The sequence below is a fragment of the Sylvia atricapilla genome, chromosome 3 (genome assembly GCF_009819655.1).
Source record: "Sylvia atricapilla isolate bSylAtr1 chromosome 3, bSylAtr1.pri, whole genome shotgun sequence".
NCBI classification, from domain to species: domain Eukaryota; kingdom Metazoa; phylum Chordata; class Aves; order Passeriformes; family Sylviidae; genus Sylvia; species Sylvia atricapilla.
This window is the reverse complement of record NC_089142.1, coordinates 72,495,985-72,520,242: the sequence shown is the minus strand read 5'-3', so window position 1 is coordinate 72,520,242 and position 24,258 is coordinate 72,495,985. Positions and strand designations below refer to the sequence as shown.

At 36.4% G+C, this 24,258-nt stretch overlaps 1 protein-coding gene across 1 annotated transcript in view; it reads left to right on the top strand.

Annotated features, from left to right (window-relative positions):
- Positions 1-24,258, top strand: part of FAM120B (family with sequence similarity 120 member B) — a 47,368-nt gene that overhangs the window by 5,031 nt on the left and 18,079 nt on the right. Inside the window, 4 exon segments of the mRNA XM_066315764.1 lie at positions 683-863; positions 7,033-7,128; positions 13,050-13,222; positions 17,052-17,144. Of these exon segments, the coding sequence (XP_066171861.1) occupies positions 683-863; positions 7,033-7,128; positions 13,050-13,222; positions 17,052-17,144 (543 nt within the window).

Genomic DNA, 24,258 nt, shown 5'->3' with positions numbered 1-24,258 from the left:
AGACCCTGCTGGTGCTGAGGCTGCTTGTAGCCAGCTGCTGTAGCCAGACGTATCTGTATCCAGTGCGTGGTTAATGTGCAGCTCTGCGTGATGCTGTTAATTCTGCTCTTCAGCAACATGCCTGCAGACCTGGTTTTCCTCACTAGAGTAAATGGCATTTCTTTTCACAGTGGAGAGCTATTGCAAAGTAAAAGTGTGGTGAAGTTAAGTATTCTAATTTTACCAGAATGTGAAACTACACCAAGTCAGGTTGGGAAAGAAATACGGCTGTCCTATATAATTCATCTTGCAATAAAATTAAAAGTTTGCATTTTTTCATGCCTTCTCTTACTGTTCAAAGAGAAGAGTTACATTGACTGAAAGGGGGCAGCTATGCTGGAATTCAGAATTAATTTTAAGAATTATTACTTTCTAGAAATCAGTTATTCAAGCTCCCAAGTTTTAAGAATTAAAGGAGGGTCTAAGAAAGGCAATGATGGTTTTCCTGGGGATTCCTCTCCACAAAAGATGGATGTCTGAACATATACTATACTGGTGTATTTGGAAAAGCACTTGTTCCCTCTCTGGCTATTCCCTCCATTTCTAGTGATAAAGAAATATCTATTTCCTCAAACAGGAATTATTTTGTTACTTTTGATTCTTCTTAATTTTGGAGATAATGCCTTCTTCCTTCTTTGAACAGTTGGCTAAAGAAACAGCATGTCCAATCTGAAATTATTGTATCTTCAATATCCTGAGTCATGGAGAGATTGAGTGCAGCAACTCCTTGGAAGATGACTACGATACAGAGATTCCTGGGCAGGCACTTATCTACCGCCCTGCTCGTCAGCATATTTATTCTATCTTGTTGGAATCTGGAAGAGGTAAGGATAAATAGTTACACCATTCATTCAAGTATACTTTCAATTTTGAATATGAAATCTTGAATTCATTGCTTCAGTGACTATCAGCGTTTAGGATAGAAAATGCATTTAGGATAAAATCTCTGAGCAGCTGAAATGTAATTATTATAGAAATAAGAGAAAATGTGAAATAAGTGAAATTGTGGGGCTTTTTCTGTATGCTGTTCCATTTCAGTGCTTTTAAACTGATATTTAAAAAATTGGAGCTTTTATTCCTTGCTAAATGGAAGTTGTGAAAGTTGTTAATGATCAAAAAATTGAGCAAAACAATAATCTTTAGGAATTTTTTAAAGTCGGAGAGTATATAAAACCTAATTTGCTTTGATAGTGTGGCTCTGGATGAAAGTAGTGAGTTGTAAGACACTTTACAGAACAAGAATGCACTGTTAAAGTTTTACCTTCTGTTGATTTTCAGTCTGCAGTTTTCAGAACAGTCAATACAGCTACGGTAGTAACACAATGCAAGTAGCCATGCCAGCAATTATTAGTTCTTTCATCCAAGTGCTAGAAAATACAATTTCCTTATCCAGGGATATAAACAGATTGGTAGCAGGTACTTATATCTGTGCTTGCATTCATCTCCTTGAAGACAGAGAGTTCTTTATTCACATCCTTGGACCAATTCATGTTCTTTAGACTTCCATTAGTTAAGTGTTATCTTTACAGTGTCTTTCAGCCAGTGAGTTGAAAATTAAAAGTGTACTGAACTTTTATTCTTTTGAATGTGTTGATTTCTCCATGGTAATCACTTTACATTTTATTGATGAAAGTGCACCGCCATCAAACCTAATATCTCAACTATTTGCTTAGAAAGGCACAAAAAGTTGATTTAGTACATGACTTCCCTCAGTAGCCAGAGGTTGAAGTTGTGCCATAATAGGAAAAACTTGAATCAGAGTTTGCATAGCAATTTGGAGAGAATAACAAAAATCTCAGCAGTAATCATGCACATCTGTCATTTTTCATTTTTTGGTGTACTTGCCTCCAAATTTTGTAGATAATTATAACTGGTTGGGTTTTACTTATTCATCTAAACAGCAGGATATTCATTGATGTTTTCAGAAACATCCAGACCAAAATTCCTAATTAACCAATTGTTGCTGCAAGATGGCAGGGTACTAGGCAGGTTAGCATTTGTGTTACAGTGGTTTTAGTACTCAAAGAAGATTAGAATTGAAATACAGAAACTTTTATTTAGAGCCATATTGAAAATGAAATTAAAGTTGTCTTCTTTTAAGGAAGTGATTGAGAATAAAACCCACAGATAGCATGTGTTATTTATTCTCAGTTCAGGCTTTCAATTGCAGAGAAAATTTTCTAAAGTAAGTCATAATACACCCTCAATTCTTAACTGTTCCAGAAAGGTAGGTAGATTGTGTCCACGTGGATGCCTCTATTAAATCTGCATTTTCAGTGCATGTATCTACCTCTAAGTCTTTTCCTAGTAGTTCATGGTTTGTTTTTTTATTCTAGTCTATAGTTGCTTCTAAGACAAGATTGTAGATTATTAGTCACAGTCTGTATGGGAATGCATAGGTATGTGTAAGCATTATCTTTTATGGATTCACTGATAGACCTACAAAGAAGTTTTGTTCTTTACAAGTAGGTAGAATCCTTTGCAGTTTCCCTCAGATGAGGTCAAGTTGACTGGTTTTTTGTAATTGATAAGGGATAGGATGGGAAGAAGTAGTCTACATTGTCTGAAGGTTGTAGCATAATGTAGAATCACATCGGATTAACATTAAAAAAGAGCTTACTGGAACAAGACAACAAATTAATTAGTCCATGTGGAGTCTGCCACATTATACAGCTGCTGATGTAGCACATTTGAAGCTAACTGGAGTAACTCTACACAATGTTTCAGTTTGCAGTGGTAATGTATGTGTTAGTGATGCTCTTTTTTACTCCTTAATATCGTCAATTAAAGTATGGTGGGAAACTGACCTCTTTGCAGTTTGCAGATCTGCTTACTTACTGTTAATTGGCAAAGCAGCCAAAATTTGGTAAAAGCAGTGGTTACAGTTTTAGTAAGAGCAGGTTAAAGCTAATGTAAACTGTTTGCCCTACTCTGAAGCAAGAGTCTGTTAGTTTTGGATGTCTAGGTTGTGATTTCCAGGCTGCCTGAGAGACCCACAAATCATAGGAGCAGGATGTCATATCCTTTGAAACCATTGGCCCATACCATGCCACTTTGCCTGAAGCCATAGTGGGATAAGTGCTGCTTTTGCTGTGAGTGCCACTTAAGTAATTCTCTTGCACAGCCATTCGTTTCAGTCCCTGTGCATCAGCTCAGTTGTACTGTGTAGCTGTTTGTGCAGCTGTGTGGTGGCCCAGTTTGAGAAACTGAAAATAGCCTCTGTCTCTCTTCCCTGCCTTTCTTGTAGTCAGGTAACTAACCTGGTCTGTTTCCCTATCTGGCTCTGTGTAGCCACAAACAGCTGTGGTGAAACACCCCGAGGGAATACAGGGAATGGGAATGAGCAAATCAGTGCCTGCCTGTAAAAGGTAGCAGTGCTGCTGAAAGAATGCTTACATAACATTGCTTTGTTATAGTTTGGTGTATGGTAAGCATGCATGTACCTTTTACTCATGGAAATGTTGGAGAATCACAGCCTTATTTTTGACCCTACAGAATAAATGGGGGGCTGATGGTGAGAACACCACCATGGTTCTGAGAACATGGCATTGTTGCTGTGTATTTCAAAAGTACATTTATAATTAATTGAGCCATTTCTGATCAATATGTGAATATTGCATACAGTGATAGAAATTGTCAACGCTTCAGCATCTTTCCGAGAAAAAGTATTTTCAGAAAAGTTCGAGCATGAGGGGAAAGTAACAGTAAACAATACACCCTGATAGGCCAGCCAAGCTTTCTTATGTGTGCAAAGAGTTCAGAACAAAGCCAGCAGGTTTTGGCACTAGCACAGTCCATGGAAATACCTGCACCTGCATGTCCATTGCCAATTAGGAGGTTATGTAATGTAGCCTGAGCCCGTGGCCAGCTCCTCGAAGTCCTGGCATCACTCCCAGTTCTAACATTAGCAGGCCAGACTTATCCTTGCTTTGACACTGTCAAAAACAGTCCATTAGCAGAATTTTTGCCAGTTATCACCAGTGACTGCTCAGGAGAGTTGGCATTGTTGCAGGGATAGAGGAGCACACATAACATTTTCCACCTGTCCCATGTTTTGCACATAGCTGAAGCATTCTTTAGGCTGCCTAAGCAGTGCTTTTACAGGTTATTCAGAATCTATTTAAACAAGGGAACTGCTTTTTTTTTTTTTTTTTTTTTCCCCATTTGTTGATGATTTTCTTATATCCATTGTGGAGAAAAAAAGCTTGAAAAATTAGTGTGGTGGTTTTTTTTTTTGGGTTTTTTTTTTTTTTTCTGAAGACATTTCCATGCAGGGAGGGTTGACATTTAGTAACCATATCTCCATTTTTGTTCTTGGTATGTTAATGTGCTGTCACTTTGCAGGACCTTGCTTTCAGCTATATTTATTTGGCTGTTTATGTGAACAGTAATACACTTTTGTTACTAATGGAAAATAGTAACCTAGCACTTAGCTGATGTGGTGCTATGTCCTGTACCTACATTCACAAACATTAAAAGGATGAGCTGTAGACTTCCTGCCTACTTTTTACTGTGCATGAGTTCAATGGTTGATGTCAAAAATAATCTCTCACTGGTATTTAGAATCAAGACACATTTTGGTAAGTTTTTCTGTGAGTTGTGGAACTCATAAAGAGCAATGTTCCCCACCAGCAAAGTTTTTCTATTTCCATGCTTCTTTTTACCATCTTAACTTCTCATGTCCTTGACGATTCTCTCCTGCAGTATGTGGTGTTCCCAAGCATGTTCCCTATTGCCTCCTCCCCTTCCCAAATCCCATCTACGTTTTTGCTCAGCTCTAGCTCTTCTATAGCTGTTTGTGTATTGATTTCCATTCAGTCTGTTTGGATACAGCAGGTAAGTTGACTTTCCTGCCTTTCTTTCAGTTGGTGCCCTAATAGGATCCCTCTTTCCGCCAAGTCTCCAGTTTCACAAAATGTTTAGGACTTTAATCCATTTGAAATCACTTCTCCTTTGTCAGACTTCGTTGAAACAGACCAATGCATCCAGGAATTAATTATAAGACAGATGTCCTAATTGTATTAGGTTTCTCTCCTTAAGAAACCAGGCTAAAATTTAGGAGTCTGAGTGAACTGAATAAATTGAATAAAACAGAGTAATCTACACAATAATCTTAAAACCAAATGCTAAAACATCAAATGTTTCTGAAGGTGACTTTGGGTTGTTTAATTGGATGTTTTTGTTCATGAAATAGCATTATAATGAACAATGATTTATAATCAAGATGTGAGACTATTCAGCTACTAGAATGTACAGTTTAAGGCTTTTTTTCCCCTCCTAGTGCGGGCATTTTTAATTTTGTTTTTAATGTCATCAATTTTTGAACAGAAGCCAGGTGTAATGCTGTCCCTCATAGTCCATGTGTTTGTTCTTCAGTTCCTCACCTTTATTGGGAGTTTGTTGTGCAGGTCCCTGGAGGGACGGAGGGAGGGAGGAAGGAAGGAAGGAAGGAAGGAAGGAAGGAAGGAAGGAAGGAAGGAAGGAAGGAAGGAAGGAAGAGGGTTTGTAAAACAGATTTGTTGTATTCTTTTCCCCTTCTCTTACCTCTGTCACTAGGAAATACATCTGAGGAGTTTTTGCCCTGCACCATGGCATACTAGTTGTTCATTCATTCCAACTGTTATCGTCAGCTATTGAGCTACAAGTGAGATCAGGAAATTAATGTGACAAAACCTTTTTGGGTGGACAAGGAAAGGACACTGTTGGGAAAGATTTGTTTGGAAAGGTTTGTTTTAATCTAGTGGAAGTTTTTGATTAAGGTTCACAATGTGGCATCGGAAATACTTGTGGAGTAAATTTCAGGGAGTTCAGAATTGGTGACAGAAGGCAGGAATTTTAAGAATAATGGCTTCAGTACTGGTTGAGAGCTTGAAGAAATTAGAGATACAGTTCTGTGAATCTGGAAAGGGACAAGGGAAAAATATTTGAAAACACTACTTCAAGTGCTGAGGACTAGCTAAACCTCTTTAATTCATTCTGTGTATTGGATTATAGGGAGTGGAAGTTTAGGGCACTATGACATGGGTACCATAAGCAAATATCTGGACGGAATGCAAAACACCATGATAGTAACACTGATTCTGTGTTTTTTGGTGGGGTGGTGGGTTTTTTTTGTGTTTGGTTTTTTGGTGTTCTGGTTTTTTTTTTGGGGGGGGGGTTGTTTTTTTTATTTGGACGAAGACTTGCATTGGAATGATTTTGAGCTGACTATTGTAAATTGGATAGCTTGCATTTCAAAAACTCTTAAATGTGTCATTTTTTTTTTCCTGAGGGTTGGTTTGTTTTGGGTTTTTTAAGCATCAAGTTGTTAGATGTACAATTCCTGTAGTGATTTTTTTAATTTAAGGGGCATTTTTAGAGGGGCTGAGCAGGGTTGAGGTTAGAGAAGACTATGAAAGCCACTTGAAGTATTATGTATAAACAATTCCTTTATGCTCAATAAACTGTAAAAGCTGTACATCTCATGGTGGGATGACTCCACTGCTGTCAGCTTTCAAATAGTCATCAAGACCTCCCTATGAAGATTTTGGCTCAAACCCTGATACAGGAAATGTCAGGGCAAGCTGGGAGGTGAATCATATTAAGCACTGCCTGGGTATGTGGCAGTGTGACTGTGCTGAGGGACTGAGGTAGCTCATGCAGGTCCCTGAGCTATGCCACGTGCCTCCAGAGCTTCCTCAGCTGCCTTGGAGTGGGAAGGCCTAAGCCTGTTTGAGAATGTTTTCCACAGACTCTTGTACTTACATTTTTGGTTGCAGTTCCCCAGTCCAAACTCATGTTTATATTACCTAATTGAAAGTCTCTTTATTTGTTCTGATGATTAATCATAAAGATACTAAAACTATTTTTTCTTGGTTTGTTTCTAAAGCTGAGCAAACAAGTCATCAAGAAGTGCTTTCTATTATTTTAGAATCCTGATCACAGCTGATTCCAGCTGTTACACTAGTGTCAATTCTTGCATTTGACTTACTGATCCAATTCTGTCTTTTTTAGGTGGAACCTGTCCTTTGGTAAAAGAGTGGTTTGTCTATTTTGGAAATCCTCTCAAGCAGCCAGACCTGATACAACCTGTACGACCTTCTGTTACAGGTAGAATAAAAATATGTATAAATCTAAACTGAAAGAATCACTTCACTAAAATGAGGTTAGACAATCCATCATATGTTTGATATAGAATCCAGGATGACTGTGGGAAAAAGGAGCTAAAGAGCTACACACTTGTAGTAATTATTGCTGGGTCTTGTTGAACTCAGTGCTAATTCAAAAATCAGTTCTAAAATGCAGCCAATTTCTTAGGAATTCTAAATACTCCTCTAAGAACAGGATAAGTAGTGTGTAGGGCCATATTAAAACTCATCCATTAAGCTGTTTGACAGATTGTGTTAATGAGAATAGTGGAGAATGTAAAAAAAGTAATTTTTAGATCATCTCTGACAACCCAGAGAAAAATTCCAGCTTTTAATTAAAAAAAAAAAAAAAAAATTAGGCTATCTCTTTCTCTGAAGCTGTTTCTACTCTATTAAGTTTTATGTATTTTGTGTGTTTTGTCTTCTTCTCTTTGGTAAAAAAACACATCAATGAACACTCTTAGTGAAATTAGATTTTAGAGAAATGTGATACATTTATGAGGAAGTGTCATGCATTTCAGTGAAAAGATTGAGCACTGTATATATAGGTTTGTGTGCGAATATGTATATATACACACCCACAATTGTGTCATGCAGTTCAAGTTTAGGATGGGGAGTAAACAATTTTGTTATGCCAGGGGGAATATTGTTCTAAGTGTTCATTTGTCCATGCAGTTGTAGTCATCCTTGTTCTCACAGCTCTTTCTCTTTGTCATCTGTAATCAAATGGATCAGCAGCTCGGAGGTTTTTCTAGTCTTTCCCATGAAATGTGTTTGTTCCATTGATATACAATACCATTGATAGGTTGTTAAGAAAGGTTACTATCTACTCACCTTTTGGAGAGTAATTACCAATGCATCTTCCCTCAGCATCCTGAGCCTCCTGTAGTAGTCCTTGTGCTGATCTGGTCTAAATCCAAATTCAGAAGTGCAAGCACTTCTTTGTAAATTTATGGTAAATTTTCTTTTAAGGTGTCCAAAGATTACACATTTATCTTCATATTTGAAACGTATATATTTAATGAGAGTCTTTGAATTCAGAAATAAAGGAAAACCAGTTGCTTTTTAGATATCAGCCTTTTCGAAATCCTTTCTAAAGGACCGTTTGGAAAGAAATAGGTTATATAAACAAAGTACAAATTAGTTTTTATTTGAAATACAGTACTGTCACTGTCCTGTACCCCTGACACAATATTAGGAGAGCAATTATCTAATTTGCTTTATGATAGCATGAAATTGCTGTGAAATTTTCCAAATGGAATATGAATATGCAGAGTAAAAATTGATCAGTACCTGTGCAACTTTTATTTCAGCACACAGTGCTCTAGGAACATGCTGCAGCACAAGGAAACAAAACTCAACAAAGTATAAATCGTACCTATGTAGTTACATTTTAAATTGTCTGGCAAATATACTGTATTTATTGTTGTGAAATTTTCCATCCCAGACAGTATACTTCCTTTCTCCCTTTCTGTGGAGGAATCCACCTAATCTCTTGTACTCTGGATCTATAGCTCTGCAAACATACAACACACAGAACCCACCTTCATGTTGACAATAAACAGGATTTTAAGTGTGTTTGTTTATAGCAACCACATAAATGGAGTTTATGAAAACAGTCTTCTCAGATACAATCTTTACTAACTTAGTAATGAAAGGCTGTTCAAGCAGACTATTAAAAAATGGGAGGAGGACTTTTAGTGTTTATTTTTAGTGCTCTGTTGTCATTCCTTCAGCAGACAAATATTTTTCTAAAATTTTTGCAGTCCATATTTGTATGCCTTACATTCGCTCATGCATCTTTGATTTTCCACAGCATGACTTTCTAATTCACCAAATAAGGTTCTCAACAGCACATCACATTTTTCAGACAGGGATCATATTTAGAGCTAAATTTAAAGTTGTTTTAGGAAGTTAGAGTTCAAGGCTGTCAATCAAGATCAGGTTACTAAAAAAAAAAGCCAAAAAGTTACCAAAAACCTGTCTAAATATCAAAAGTGCCATTAATTTGGGAAGGCTCTTTTGTGAAAAAACCGATAACCTAATCATTAAAACTACTTTAGAGCTGTGCTGAGAATATATGGAAGATCCTAACTCTTCCAGTTTGATTTAGATTAGAAAGTCTAAAGAAACTGTGAACTTTAAACTTTAGTGTACGTAATGATACATACTTGAAATTTCTCATTGATTTAAAAAAATACAGAATTCCTACTAACTTTTTGTATGTGTATGAAACAGCAGAAGTGCCTTGCATCTGGAAAGACTGCATGTGATAGATTGAATGTTAGCTTTTTTTAAAAACAGAATATTGAACTCTAAAGGCAGGATGACAAGTAAGATGATAATTTAAAATATATTTAAAATATAGTATATTATCTATATTTTTTATTGACAGTCTTCTAAATTAGCATCTCTGCTTGTTTGCATTGTCTGTGTCTCTTTCTTCCTTCTAGAATATTTCTTTTCAATTGAATCAATATGATTATGATTTACACACATTGACAGAGCAGCACTTATATTGATAAGAAGTGTCACAAGCAAATCAATTTTGTTAGGAGATCCATGATCTAGGAAAATACTGTTTCACATGCATATCTTGTGAACATAGCAGGTGTATTTGATATGTGTGCAGTTTATGTGTAGCAGAAAAGGTCCTAAGTCTTTGCTAGAAATGTATAGATTCTGCTGTTCGTTTTATTTCTGAAAATGCATAGGGTATTGCAGCTTCATACCACAGAGTTTGGATGTACTTTCAGTACTCTAATCATTGCATCCTTCATGAATGTTTCATGAATATGTTTAAGTTCAAAATGCTCTCTGTCTTTAATAGTCAGATTTAATTGGCATTTGAGATTTTTGCCACAGTTGTTGGGAAGTTACTGTTGACTGTTTCGAGCAAGTACATTTTTATAAACTTATTTTTATTGCTCAGTGTTTACATGAGCATGTAAAAATGAAGAAGTAATAAAGTTCTATTACTGGTGTTATAAAACTTCAATAGTCATTACTTCAAATGTACATGACCATTTACTATAATACATTTACATCTGTATACACATTAATGATGTGTTTAAAGTTGATACAAATGTGAGGATCACCTTTGTTTAAGTGTTGAGTTAAATGATGTCATAGAATTAATGCATTGCACAACTTCTGTATGTATTGCATACCCATAAAACGGTTATTGAAATTCAAACGGACGAAATAAATGTTTATATAATCCCTTGAAGTGCTGTTGTTTCTCATGCTGCTTTCTATATGACAATTGTCATATAGAAAGCAGCATGTGTGAGTATAAAGGGAAAAGGTAAAAAGTGATTCATCCATGTATTTTTCTTTAACTTGTGGGTTGTCTGTTTTTGTGTTTATGCAAGTAGCATCTCACCTCCATGGAGGTCTTTTTAAACCTCTGCCTCTTGGGGTTCCTGAGGACTGCAGTTCACATAGTGCTGAATATGGTTTTCATACATTTTTGTGAATGTTGAGAGTAATTATGTTTGCATATGTTTGTGTAATTGTTGGGAAATTATTGTTCCTACAACCCCAACAGATAATTTTGTCATTACTAGTCTTTACTATAAAGATGTTTCAGTTAGGTACATATAATTATTTTGGTGTGTTTGCCTTTTGTTACTCAGTTTTGGTTGTTTTTTAGGTTAATTTAGTAAATATATAGACATGTTCAGAAAATAAAATATTTCTCTTGCCTATCCAAGTAGATTTCTATTTCAGAGATGTTTTCTAGTTACTGTAAATAATGTAGTGAGGATGTACCTAAAGCAGAGAACATTTTGAGGGTCTACTGCAGATGAATCTTAGATCTGCTGTGAACTGCGTGTATGGTGGAACTGTATGGTATCCTAAAGTCATTAAACTTTAGGATATTTGTTTCTTTGTTTTACTTATCTTTCATTTGATATAGGAGATTAGTCTTGGGTATTACATGGAATTTTATTACTTGAGGAGGAGAAACCTTCAGAAAAACAGTGCCTTTTGTTGGTGTGTTCCAAAAGGAGACTGCATCAAGTTTTCTTTCCCAGAGTAAATAACTCATCAGTACCACTTTTTCCCAGGCACAAGCAGATGTTTCTGAAAGTGTAAGAAACTGTTTATGGAAGAGATGTCTTGAAATTTTGTTGTGCTCTCTCAATATAGATCTATAATCTTGAATATTGACATAGTTAATGGGGTTACTCTGAAGAAGGAAGGATTTCTGGTTTTAGGTACGCCTCTGGATGCAAAAGAGAACTTTCCTTTTAACTGCTTCTTTGTATGCAGAAACCATCAAAACTATTTGAGTTTACCCATTTACAGATAATTGTCTCACACATAAGGGTTGCTTAGGCTTGGTAGGAAGACTTGGCTTTGTTTTGGTTTCATGCATGTTATATTTGATTTTCGTCCTGGAAGTCAGTCTCTGCCGTTCTTTTTTTTCTTATGGCAGCAATTTCCAAAATCAAAACCAGTACTGTGAGTCTTACTGTGCTGTCTGTACTGCCCCACTCACTGCCACTCTTTGTGTTGTCTCTTACCTGCATTTCTACCTCAAATCAAGCAGCTGTATTTTGTTTTTGTTTTTTTTTTTAATAATATATTTCCCGTAGAAATAAGGTTAGAAACTTACGGTTTATATGATATAATTATTTTTCTGCTTAAAACTTTTGACAGGAGAGTTACCCTTGAAAATAGTAAAGGAAACATCCATCAGAGAGATAAAGAAAGAAAATACTAACTTTTCTTCTAGTTTCCCCCTCTCCAAAGAATTTGGACCATTTGGTTAATGGGCTTTCCTGGCTAAATAAACATCATCTATGTAGATTTCAGCACCTTGTCACTTTAACCATTTATTATCACCAAGTGTTCCTAACTGGTCTGCAGCTGCTGCATGTCACATAAAAAAGGAGGAGGTGTTACCAAATGTAGCTTAATTAGTCCACATTTAAAATTCACACTTCGTTTTATTTAACTACAGAAGCAGCTCTACTTTATGGCATGATTCTGTCTTTTATTGAGATTCTCAGGCATAACCAGTTAGCTGTTCTGTTATTTCACGTGCATTACTGTTTATTTTGATAACAGATTAAATGTAATTTAAATGAGGAGCAAATTTTGCATTAGCCCACACATGTCACAAGCTGGGAGATGGCAGCATGGGGTAAATATTAAGGATTTAGAGGCAAGCGTGAATGATACTAGAGAAAGTCTGGAAAGATCCATTATTCATAACTGATGACAGTTCTTTTGTGTGTGTTTGCAACAGTGTTCCATACAGTAGCCTAGGAAGTGAAAATTACCAGATCGCCTTGGTTTTTGTTCCCAGAGTAGAACGTGCTGCAGGGGAGTCAAACCCACACAGTGCCTTGTGGTAATGCCTGCTCAGCACAGAGTGGCATAGGTGTTCATGAGGGAGACAGTGTGAGCATCCTTCAGGGACCCCTGATATGTTAACTCTAGCAGAGAGAGAAAAACAGATCTGGTTGTTCTCTGCTGAATCACTGTTTTATGAAGTTAGCCTCGTTTAATGCTCTGCATCCCCAGGGGAAAGAACATGCTTGTGGGCAAGCTTTGCCTTTGCATAGGTTAAATGTTTGCTGCGTCAAGGTTTGTCTGTGTTATTGTAAGGGTGGAATTCAGTCCACTCTGCTTAAACATGCCTGTATTCAATAAATTTTGTTTAAATTACAGGCCATTTTTTTTGTTAATTTTTTTTTTCAAATGCAAGTTTTGTCAAATACATTTTATTTTTGACTCTGTGGTCCTGGCAAGTGCCAAGAGCAGTTCATTTCCTTTCCTGCCAGAGCAGTCATTTCCTTTCAGATTGTAATGAGGTAGACATGTTTTATCTTGTTGCTGCCAAAATAAAGTAATGGATTTCTTTTGTAGGTGGAACACCTAATTTGAAAACACTGTGGCTTGCCAAAGGGCCTGATGTAGAGAAGCAACGGTATAGTACATTTCTGGCATGCTTTCACCTTCAAGATGAGATGGAAGAACTCCAGGCTCTGGAAGCACCTGTTGCAGGATTCTGCTGCTTGCTGGCCTATCTTATGATGCAGGTAAGAGGGACAGTTGCTTTTTCCTCAGCTGTCACCCCTGATAAGTGCGAAGGACAAATAAACTGGATTTTGCTAGTCTGTGTTGGGCATTTCTCTTAATCCTTAGTGTAGGCATAGTGTACTGCATGACAGTATTTTTAATTACTCCACTTAACGTGCACCATCCTGTTCAAGAAATACTTGGGGTTTTTAGTAGCTAATCATAACTCTCACATGCCCGTGACAAAACCCCTCGGGCAGTCTAGCAGAGAGAGTATAAACTGAGGGGTTTCCCCTGCACTTTGGGACCTGTTAGCAAATTAAAGTTGCTTCTTTTGTGTTTCCTTTGTGTCATCAAAAGGAGACATTCCCTCAGGTGACTATGCAGACTGTGCAAACAGACAATATCAATATTTAGTTAGCGCTCACTGCTCTTTCGTGCCTTCTTGTTAGTCTACTAATCCTCAAGCCAGAATTGAGGATATGGCTCTTCTCATTAAATTCTGAGTAATAGAGGATCATTAGGTAGCACATCTGTTATAATTCCAAATACTTGGCAGCCTGCAGAGTACCTTACTTGTAATAAAAAGGGACACAAGATTTAATACAGTATTGCTTCATTATTTACTTTTCTCTTAGGTATTTAATACATTGTCTGTACTTGCCACATTTCAAATAGTGATCTTGCAAGCAGATTTTCCTCTCTGAGGATGAGCAAATTATGCATTTATCTAATCTGATAAACTCAGATTCATTTGTACTTAAAACTGAACTTCATTTTTTCTTTTGTTTTGCTTTTTTAGACTTCAATTTCATCAGTAACAGATTTGTACTAGTGTGTGATACATGAAAACAAATACTCCCTGTCTTTTCCTTTCATTTCCCTTCATGTGTTTACTCAAAGTTAGGTGGCATATTGAGGAAATACAGATGGGAATTACACAAATGATCCATATAGTTCTCTTTTTTCTTTGATTTTTGTATAATAGAATACAAATTGAATTTTTTGCTGAGCTAATACTTACTAAACATAATTTCATGCCTTGCAGTTTCAAGTCAGCAAGATATCATGTACCTACCTTTTAACACACTTGAAGGGTTTTTCTTATTAGAATATGAAAATACAGTTTCATTTATCACTATTTCACTTATTTGAGTTATCTGTGCACCCTTTCATAGCATGATAACTAAATTAATTGAGAAGAGTTTCTTTAGTGGGATTGGGAAGAGGAGTAACAGGATGGAACACCTACAGAAATGTGGATTTACTGAACCTTGATCACAAGGTATTAATAAAATAGAAAAAAAATGCTTGCCAGGAAGATGGTTTTCAGAACTTATCCAATGGCCACTGTTATAAACAAAGACAAAATCAGATTTACAGCTCTTGCTTTCAACAGAAATAACAGCAGAGTGATCATGCAAAGGGCTCAGTTTGATGGAAGGTTTTTCATGGCAGTGCCAGTTTCTCAGGAACTGCCCCATTTTCCTGATCCTCTTCTGCCCTTGGAGTTGCACTGATACAATCTACTCTGGGAACCAGACTGGGGAATCGATTTGGAGTAAATGTTTTTCATCGCTGAATTATTTTAAACTCTTGTTATTTCTCTGATATTGTCTGTTTATTCTCTTGGGATGTTTGAGAGGAAAACATGAGGGCAGGAGTGTCAGTAGCCATGCTTTGAGCTGGCCATATTGCTTCCATTTGTTTTATAGCTGAGAAAACAAGGAATGTCTAGCTGTGTTCCGACTCTTGTCTTTACACTTTAGTCCTACATTTTTATTAGAGAAGGAAGGTGAATTGTTTCCTCAGAAACTATTTAAGTTGAGAAGATTGTAGGTTGCCTTAAATCAGGCCTGAAGTCTTCTTTCAGCTCATATAAGGGAGAATAAACATCTTAAAAAATTCATTACTTATAATTTAATCTTAGCTAAAAATGAGGGGTTTGCAGGAGCCAGCATACTCACCGACGTGTCTGGCTTCCTCAGAATGTATGTGCAAATATTTAATGAAAACTTCAGGTGCATTTGTTTTGAAGTAAGAAAAAAAATTCCAATAAACAAACCTTAATTATGTAAAAAAAGTGTTGATATGAAAAATGTTTACTTCAAGAGTACCTTTCAAATATTCTCTAAATTAGGAGAAAAATTCTCTAAATTAAGAAAAAAAAGTGAAAAAATTACAGAATATTAGGTCTGTCTTTAAAGCTGGCAAAGCAGTGAATGAGTTCAAATCAAACAGAAGCTTCCACACAATTTGGAATTTTCTCTTTCAATCTCTAATGTTTTGGATTAAGTCTGATGGTGGAATTGTGATAACTCTTCAAGCTTGATTACTGAGTAAAATATTTCTCTAAAGCAGTGTTTTTACATTCAGAAGTATTTTTGGCTGATCTGCTCTGTAAAGGGCAATTTCTTGCTGTTGTACTTGCAAGCAATCTTTGATTTCTTTTTCTTAGGACAAAATTGTGCAAGAATTAAGGGTTGTTTTGTAGATAAAAGTCACTTTTTCTGTTACTTAATTGTATAAAATGGGCAGGTTTAGTAAACCTCTCTTGTTGCCATCTACACAAAGGTGACACTTGACTTGAATTACAGGGTAAAGTAAGGCCATTATCAGATCTTAGCAGACAGGTGGAGTTAATGAATACCAAGGAGCATTTTGAAAGCTTAAAATGTTTCTGATATCCCTCACATTCTTGTGCTTTATGCAAGATTTAACTGCATCATAGAGGGGAAAGTATTTTACAGTGGGACAAGCAGTGGGACCTGATTTAAAAAAAAAAGAAAAAAAAAATCCTGAAAAGTGGTTGAATGATTTTTATCCTGTTAAAAGAAAGGCAATGCAGAGTTTTAGGCAGCCTCTTAAGTGTTCTGTACACCCACAAAGTGCATTTCCACATTTTGCAAGAGAAACTTTTCCTCAAGTTCCAGTTGATTGGGAATCGTAATGCTTTATGGATCTCACTTTGGAGCTCTCAATATCTCCTCAACTGCTGTAACAGATGTGTGGTCTTGGTGCACTTGTATAATAATACAGTGTTTTATAAGAGGAAGGAAAGAATTAGAACTCGACTGGTACTGTCATAGGATCATGCCAGCTGCTCTTAAGGTGCTGTCTTTCTTCTGAGCTGGTCATGTGCCTCTGCAAAATCTCAAAACACTTTTTCCCAGCAGAAAAAGTGCCCATCCCCCCTTTACTCGTGCAAGTGAACTGTTACATCAGTTTAGAATTGTCATTTCCATTTCCCCACTTAAACATTTTAGGGTTTAATTTTTCGTTTTGCAGGCTTCCATATATAGCCTCAAAATCTGAAAGGAAGCAAAAATGTTTTGATAAATCCTGAAATGTAGGTTAAAATAGGTAATTGAAATATTTTTGAAATTTCTTACAGATAAATATGCAAGTATTTTTTAAAATTCCTAATGGTCATCATATATGTGGCTCATTGAGGTGGTTTTTGTCCTATGCATTGATTATAAAGGAATATTTTTTTTAATCTCCTTTTTTTTTTTTACTATGCTTGATGGTACAGAGAGGGAGGAATTTCCTGTTATTAAGAAACTCTAAGGGAAGTGGAGAAAGGGAATAAATGAAGGGTGGGCATTTTGTTTGGTGTGTGGAAACCCATGTGTATACACTATACACAAATATTGGGGTATACACTTCATTCAAGCTGTGAAAGAAAGTATTTTGTTCCCTGTGTGTTTTCCTAGATGATGCATTCATGGTGGTCATCCTTACGTGAGGTCACTGTTCCAAGTTTGATGTGCTTGAGCGAGAGGATTCAATCTTCAGAAGGGTCCTTCAGAGCCTTCATATGATGTGTCGTTTTTTCATCTGTTTTAGGTCAGTAGCCTCTCTCTGGAGGACTTAAATGCATTTCTGGCACTCATTCTTTGCCTCAAAGGGAAGTCAGCAGCTCAACTTACAGGCCTGCAGGTATGGAGTGGAATAATTTTGTAGCATGAAATACTGATAACGTTGTGATAAATGTTTTGGGGGTAAATCATTCTACATTTGTTTTTTTACAGATATAGGAGCTAGGGGTCAAGGTAAATATATAGGCTTTTCATATGCCTATATATTTTGTGTGAATACTTACATTTGCTAATTTTTTGTGTGAATACTTATATTTGCTAATCACACAAAAAATTAAAATTAAAGGGACATTTTGTAGTGTTTGCAATCCTAGAGTGAGCAAATTATTCTCAGATTTCTTCCTTTCCTAGCTTCCAAACTTCCTTCTGATGAAAAATTTGTAACAGTGAATCTTGTCTTACAACATTGCTTCTTTTTTTTTTACAGAGGAGGATTTTGGTTTTGGACATGGGTTGTATGAAAATCTCTAGATTAAATTAAATTTTAGTATTACTACTTGAGGGAGAATATAAACAGTATAAACCTAACCAGAAAAAGGTAATCTAATGTGACTCACTGCAGTGAAAAGCATTTGGATACACTGTTCTGTAACTATGTGGAAGTTCTTTTAAGTATTTTATATATACTCCATGCAAATCTGTTCTTCCTTTCTTATCTTATGCCTTTCCACATGTGGATTGAAGATTCCTAGATGGTTATTGCAGAAGAACCATTTAAACAGTTCTTCTTGCATATGAAATTATGCAAGAGTATTTTCAATTTCGTAACCTGAAATTGTAATCAAAGTATTAGCAGTGTATAGCACAGATTCCACATGTCAATTGCTATTTGAGTTGTGGGTTTACATAAAAGTAAGTGGGAAAGGGTTAGAAATGGGTAGAGCCTTAACATATCTTCATTCAGTAAATCTTGCTTGTGTTTCCAAGAAGTTCCGTGTTTCTTTGAACAGTCCATGAGAGAATTTTGAAAGTACTTTTTGTTGTTCTCAAGGTATCACTCCTGTTACTATCCATTTGTTTCCAGTGCACAAGTGCCAAAATAACAAAACCAGTGTGATTCCAGTTCCATTTTTTTGATTCCTTATAACAAATGAAGTCCAGGTCCTGTAAGTTTCTTCATACTCAGCACAAATTTGATTTGTAGCTGACTGTGTAACAAAAGAGAGCAATGAAATGAAGACAATGTGGAATACAGCAGAAATGTAGGATTTATTTCTGTCAGGTACATTACTGCACATAGTGTTGCACTCAACATTGGAGGATCAGAACTTCATCAAGTCTGCATGGCAGTCATTCAGCAGCAGCATAAAGGAGATCAAGCCCAAGCAGGAAGTGTTGAAACAACTTGTTTATAGATGCACTTACAGGGATTGTTACATAAGTTTCTAAAGTGTTTCAAATTTTATTCTGCTTGAATTAGGTCTTTCTGTGATTCATTTGTGTTGTGGCTTTTTGAAAATACAGATCTGCATTCCAAACATGTAATACTAATCAATGTATGCTACTTACCAGCATTGTGCTAATTGAAAGTCGTTCACAAAATTTTGTTGTCTACCCACAAAGCTTATGGCAGATCAGCTATGCACACAGAAGTGCATGAAGTTGGGTCTTACACTGTGTCATGTATCACTTTATGAAGTGGACAGAATGTTGTTGGAATTGACTTCTGCATGCCATTGGCAAGCGCTTTCCAAAGTTATGTCACTTTGCTGCTTATATAAGCACTTCATGCACTGTCCCACAATGCCTTCTGTCTGCTGTGCTAGAAACCAACACAAGATTAATGAAACTTTTTGTACCAGGCCACTTTGTAGATCTGCTCCTTGTCTTATTCTATCAAAATTCAAGGTAGTGCCTTTGGTAATAGTTTGAGCCAGAATAAATCCTTCTCAAGGGAATAGTGAGGAAAGATCTCGATCTCTTTCTCTTCTGAGGTTGTGAATACATAAATAAAAGTTTCAAAACTTTCCCTCATTGCCTTCAAATTAACCTCTTTTCCTGTGTTTTGATCACTTGACTTTCCCTGTGGAAAAATGTTGCTGTTTCTCAGTTGTATTTGTATCTGTATCTGTGTCTTGTCAAACTGTATCAAGAATAGAGAATTTAATAATGTCCTGGGAATTCTCTCTTTAAAGGGCAGGAGACTAAATAAACAGAATGTCTTATACAAATATTCTAAGAATAATGATCAATAAAGCAAGCTTTCTGAGAATTACCATTCAAGCATTTTATTTTCCAAATCCCATCTCAGAATAGCTTAAATTGTTTCTACTCATTACTGTGTTTATTTAGTCATTTTACAAAATGGAGTTATGTTCAGTAGAGTTATTGAGTTATTTTAATAGTGAATAAAGTATCAATAGGTATTTAACAGCTTAGTTTTCTAGATATTTGTGTTTAAAATCAAGGGGTCCAGTGCAATGAATTACAGTACCATGTAGTTGATTAATAAATGGAGTATATAGTAAGAAGTCAGGAATAGAGTTTAATCTGTTTACCATACTTTTTATTTTCCATTGAAAAGTTAAAACTGATCCCTAGAAACAGCTTAATCACAGAGCTTCCAAGGAAGTTATGGTAAAATTAGTCAGCATCTGCCAACTTTTATGAAGATATTTTCTCATTTGCCATTTTGGACTTAACATTATAGTATTATTTAAATGTAGAAAAAGAATTATTTCTTGTAAACAGTTCTATGAAGAACACTAATTTGATTTGTAAAAAAAAATTCCCTCATTCTGTAAAGAAGTCCATTAGTAAATATGTTTTAGCAGAATACTTAACTTCTACTATGAAATATGAGAGAAAGTATAAATAGAGCTCTTTCTGATGGAACGAAGACAGAGTTTCAGCCTTCACTTTCAAATCTACTTTCTAATATGCTGTCCATATTTCATAGTTAATGAGATCCATAAACCCAAAAGTCTATGGAACAGAGAAGTCTATGTTTTGAATAAAGTGGGTTAAAGCCATAAAAAATATAGTTTATCTCATGCTGAAAGAAAGTGGGCTGTGAACATGTAACTACATTGTACATTAAATATTACTTTCTGAGAATAACATAATGTTTATACATGAAGATTTGATTATTTTTCAAGATTGATGGTTTCAAAATACCAAAATGTGCACATGATAGAAAAGACATTTTTATGGTTAGATTTTTTCTAGTTTTCTTGTGCTGCCCCCCTTTTATGGTAGATTAGCATTCTACTTTGCCCAAGCCTCCCATAGAGCTTATACATAAGGTCAGAATTAAATTTTGGACCCCAGGTTGTCTATTTCCCTTCTTTCTATTTTAATCTGGTGTGTGGTGTTGGCAAAAAGCCCAGAGAGCCATCAGTCTAACTTTGAGGCCACTGCAGAGAAAAAGAGACACCAGCAGTTGTGCTTCCAGATTTGTTTCTTGTATTGTGCTAGCCCTGGTTGTTTACAAGTGCAATTTCAGGTCAGCTTTCACCAGTAATGCATGTAAAATACTCCCCAAACAGGAAAAAATATAATGACTTACAAACACAATTACATTTTTTCTAAGCTTTCTCTAAATATGTGACTACATGAAAAATTAGTATTGGATGTGTGAATCACATCTTTTCTGAAAGTTCTGACCAAAGATGAGATGGAAAAATTTGGTTAAAAAGGAAATACAAATTGGAAATTGGTAGATGAATGTTGGGTCCTGATAAATTATTTTAAAAGTGAAATATATGTCAGAAAATAGAAAATCAAAGTTAATAGTAGGTGCATGGGTGGGCATGCACCTGTTACTGCTGGAAGTAAATTCCAGTTACTGCTGGAATTTAGGCCATTTGCAAAGCCTTTATAGCTTTGCTATAAAGTGTCCCATTATGCTAGAATATCTGCTTAAGAGTAATAACATCTTTTGTACCACCTGTAAAAGGTGCAGTTTGGCTGCATATGAGGTATAAGACAGTCAAGTGCTGAAATATATTATTTCCGTTTTTTAAGAGCTTTTTGTTATTTAAAATTGTTACTAATGTGAAATGAGCACAATCATTTTAGATGAAATTATAAGATTCAGAGAGTCTTTGCAACTTGTTTGCAAACAGACTTTCATACAATATGTATTAGGTATTACTTAATTTGCTTTTGGAACACTACTAATAATAATAACAAATATTCAGAAAACTAGTTAACTAGCTTGAAAGCTGGAAATACCTGTAGCAAGAATTTTAGTTGCATAAAACTTTTGAGTGTTTTTCATTGTACAATCTCATGGAAACAAAATCACCTTGGATTTATACCTTGGTTTACCTTCATATTATACCAATCTTACACAAGGTGTTTTTCTCTGAATATTTTCCTGAGGGATACTTGGCCACATCCATTTAAATAGCAATATGTTTTAGAGTCATAAAACATACAGAATAGGTGTCTTGGTTGGGATCTCTCAGATTTAAAGAAGGATGTTGCTACATCTTTTCTGTCTTTGCTCTTCTATGCTGTGCAGACAGAAAAGCATAAGTAATATCCAGATTCTGAACACTCAATAATTTCAATCTCCTGATGTGTTGGCAAGCCAAGCTATGTTTGTCAGCATCATTATGTGTGATAATTTTCAAACAGACACCAAATCTATTTTTCAAAATATGATTGTTGAAAAAATCCTTTTTTTCCCCCAGGGAGTGTATGTTCATTGTGTCTGTGTGACTGTTTCCTAATTAATATTTACTTGAAGTCTCATTGGATTGAGTAAAAGATAACATGCAAGTAAGAATATTGTAAAGATCTTTGGGATAAAATCCTTCTTATATACAAAAGACCTACTTCTGTGATGTACATTAGTATTAACTAAAATGGAATTTGAGTGCATTCCCAGATGCTTTACTGAATCAGGGTTTATATTCCCTCAAAATTTGCATCTGTCAAAAAGTATTTTAAAAATTATAGGCAAGATCGTAACTGGCAGGTGGTGGATAACGGGGGGATTGAGGTGATTTGCTGATCTTGGCATTGCTTCCCAGCCCATTTTCTCATCTGTGGTCTTTAGGTTTCCTCAGTGTTCTGGGCTAATCTGGAACTAAAGTGCAGCAGTATGGGATGTGATTTCAAGCTGAGATTGGTTCAGTCCCTGTTCAAAATTAGAAATACTCTTCTCATAGTCAAGATAGTCTTAAATGATGAATCAGTCCAAATGGAACAGTTCCACTGCACTTACATGGGTCGAGCTTTAGTGCAAATACAGTTATGTTTCAGGAGCTGTAGTTCCTCACTGCTTACAGCACTTTTCAAAGACCCATCTCTAAATTTGTGGCTATTTTTATAAGCATCTTTTGAAGTTCTGAGGGAAGTTTACTTAGTCAACGGACAATTAGCTCTACCTTTTTTGCTGCTGTTGGTTTATAAGCATATTAAAAAGAAATCTTAGGCTTTACTAACCTCTTCAACTTGCAGACAACATTGGTGTTCTGCCCCACTCTCCCCATTTTCTTCTTGGCAAAATTTGGTGTATTTATTAGTATTATCAGGGTCTATTTCCCTGAACATTTTTTGCAGTTGATGTGAGCCCCAGTACAAGAATTCACGTAGCTGTGTAAAATTCTATTATATAAAATTGGCACAAATACAAACCATAGCATAACTAGATCACTGAATTGTTGTGGTTGGAAGAGACCTCCAAGATCATCTAGTCCAACTATCAGCCCAGCCCCACCATATTCACCCCTAAACAACATCCCCAAGTGCCACCTTCAGGTGCTTCTTGAAGACTTCCAGACATGGTGACTTCACCATCTCCCTGGACATCTTACTCCAATGCCTAACCACTCTTGCAGTGAAAAAAAATTTCCATTATCTAATCTTTATCTCTCCTGGTGCAGCTTAAGGCCATTTTTCTCTTGTCCTTTCGCTTAAAGCATGGCAGAAGAGACCAACCCCCACCTCACTACAGCCTCCTTTCAGGTAGCTGTAGAGAGCTGAGTTATAGGTCATCTCTTTGTGAAAAATATTCATTTGTTTAGGTGGGTTCTGTTTGCCCAGGCAGAAAATCTTGCACTAGGTTTTGAGGAATGGTCTTAAAAAGAGGATTTTTATTCCTTTGTGGATGATGGTCTTGCATTTTTCTGCATAACTGTGTAAGTTTGCTGTGTGTTTCTGTGAGTTTTCCCCTTTACTGTCCTGTAGCTCATAATTAGCAAGGTTTCAACAACATGGTAATAGCAGCAATATTTCAGTTATAAATTGCTTTTAGACGGCATATAGCTTAAAAAAATATTTCAGGATGCTTAAGGTAAAAGACACATTGGAATTTCAGATAACAAAATTGCTGTTAATTTTTAATCCATGCCAAATAATATTGCAGGAAGTGAAACATGGTTATTAGTAGTGAGGGTAATAAAGCTCTCCCAAAATATCAAGCAAACTGACAGCTTTGAAAAAACCAGAGATAACTTACTATAGAGAGGGAAAATAAATATTTCTGGTATCAACTGACATTTTCCTGCCAAGTTTGTGCTGGTCAAAGTGTACGTTTACTTCTGAGTTCAATAGGAGCGAGCGGCCCACGAGGCTTGGAGGTGGTGTTTGCACGGCGTAGGTGGGGTTGCTCCCCACTGCCTTTGAGGGCTGACCTGTGTCCCCAGGGCAGGTGACATCCAGGGGCTGGAGCAGGGAGGGAGTGGAGCTGTCGGGAAGCGGTGGCACGCGCGCACCTGCCCGTCATCTGCTCGGGGCCGCCCGCACCTGCCCACGCGCCTCTGTCACGCCTGAGCAGGAATGCGAGCTGCACATCTGTCCAGGCTTTCCCTGCAGAGCAGATGGCTGTGTGCAGCTTCAGAGAAGCCCAGTGTTGTCTGAAATGGGCCACTTTGAAAGAGGTGGATGCATTTTTAGGCGTATGGTTACGGTGCTTTGGTGGACGTACTGGAGGTTTTCAAATCACCACAGTAGAAATGTTCATCTGGAAGATATCAGAAACAGCAAGGCTAACCGAGAACTGATTTGTTCCCTTTCTTTTCAAGTGTACTCTTGATTGACATGGCCATTGTCCAGGGATTAAAAGTCAAGACAGTGTCCAGTTCCTATCTGTTGCTTTTCCTATGAGTTTGGTCGAATTGTTCAGTTCTTTCTTGTATTTTAGTTGTTGCTTGTAACAGTCATGCAGCAGTAGTCTCACTAATACAAGGTTTTTAGCCAAAACTGCTGTGTAAATATGAACT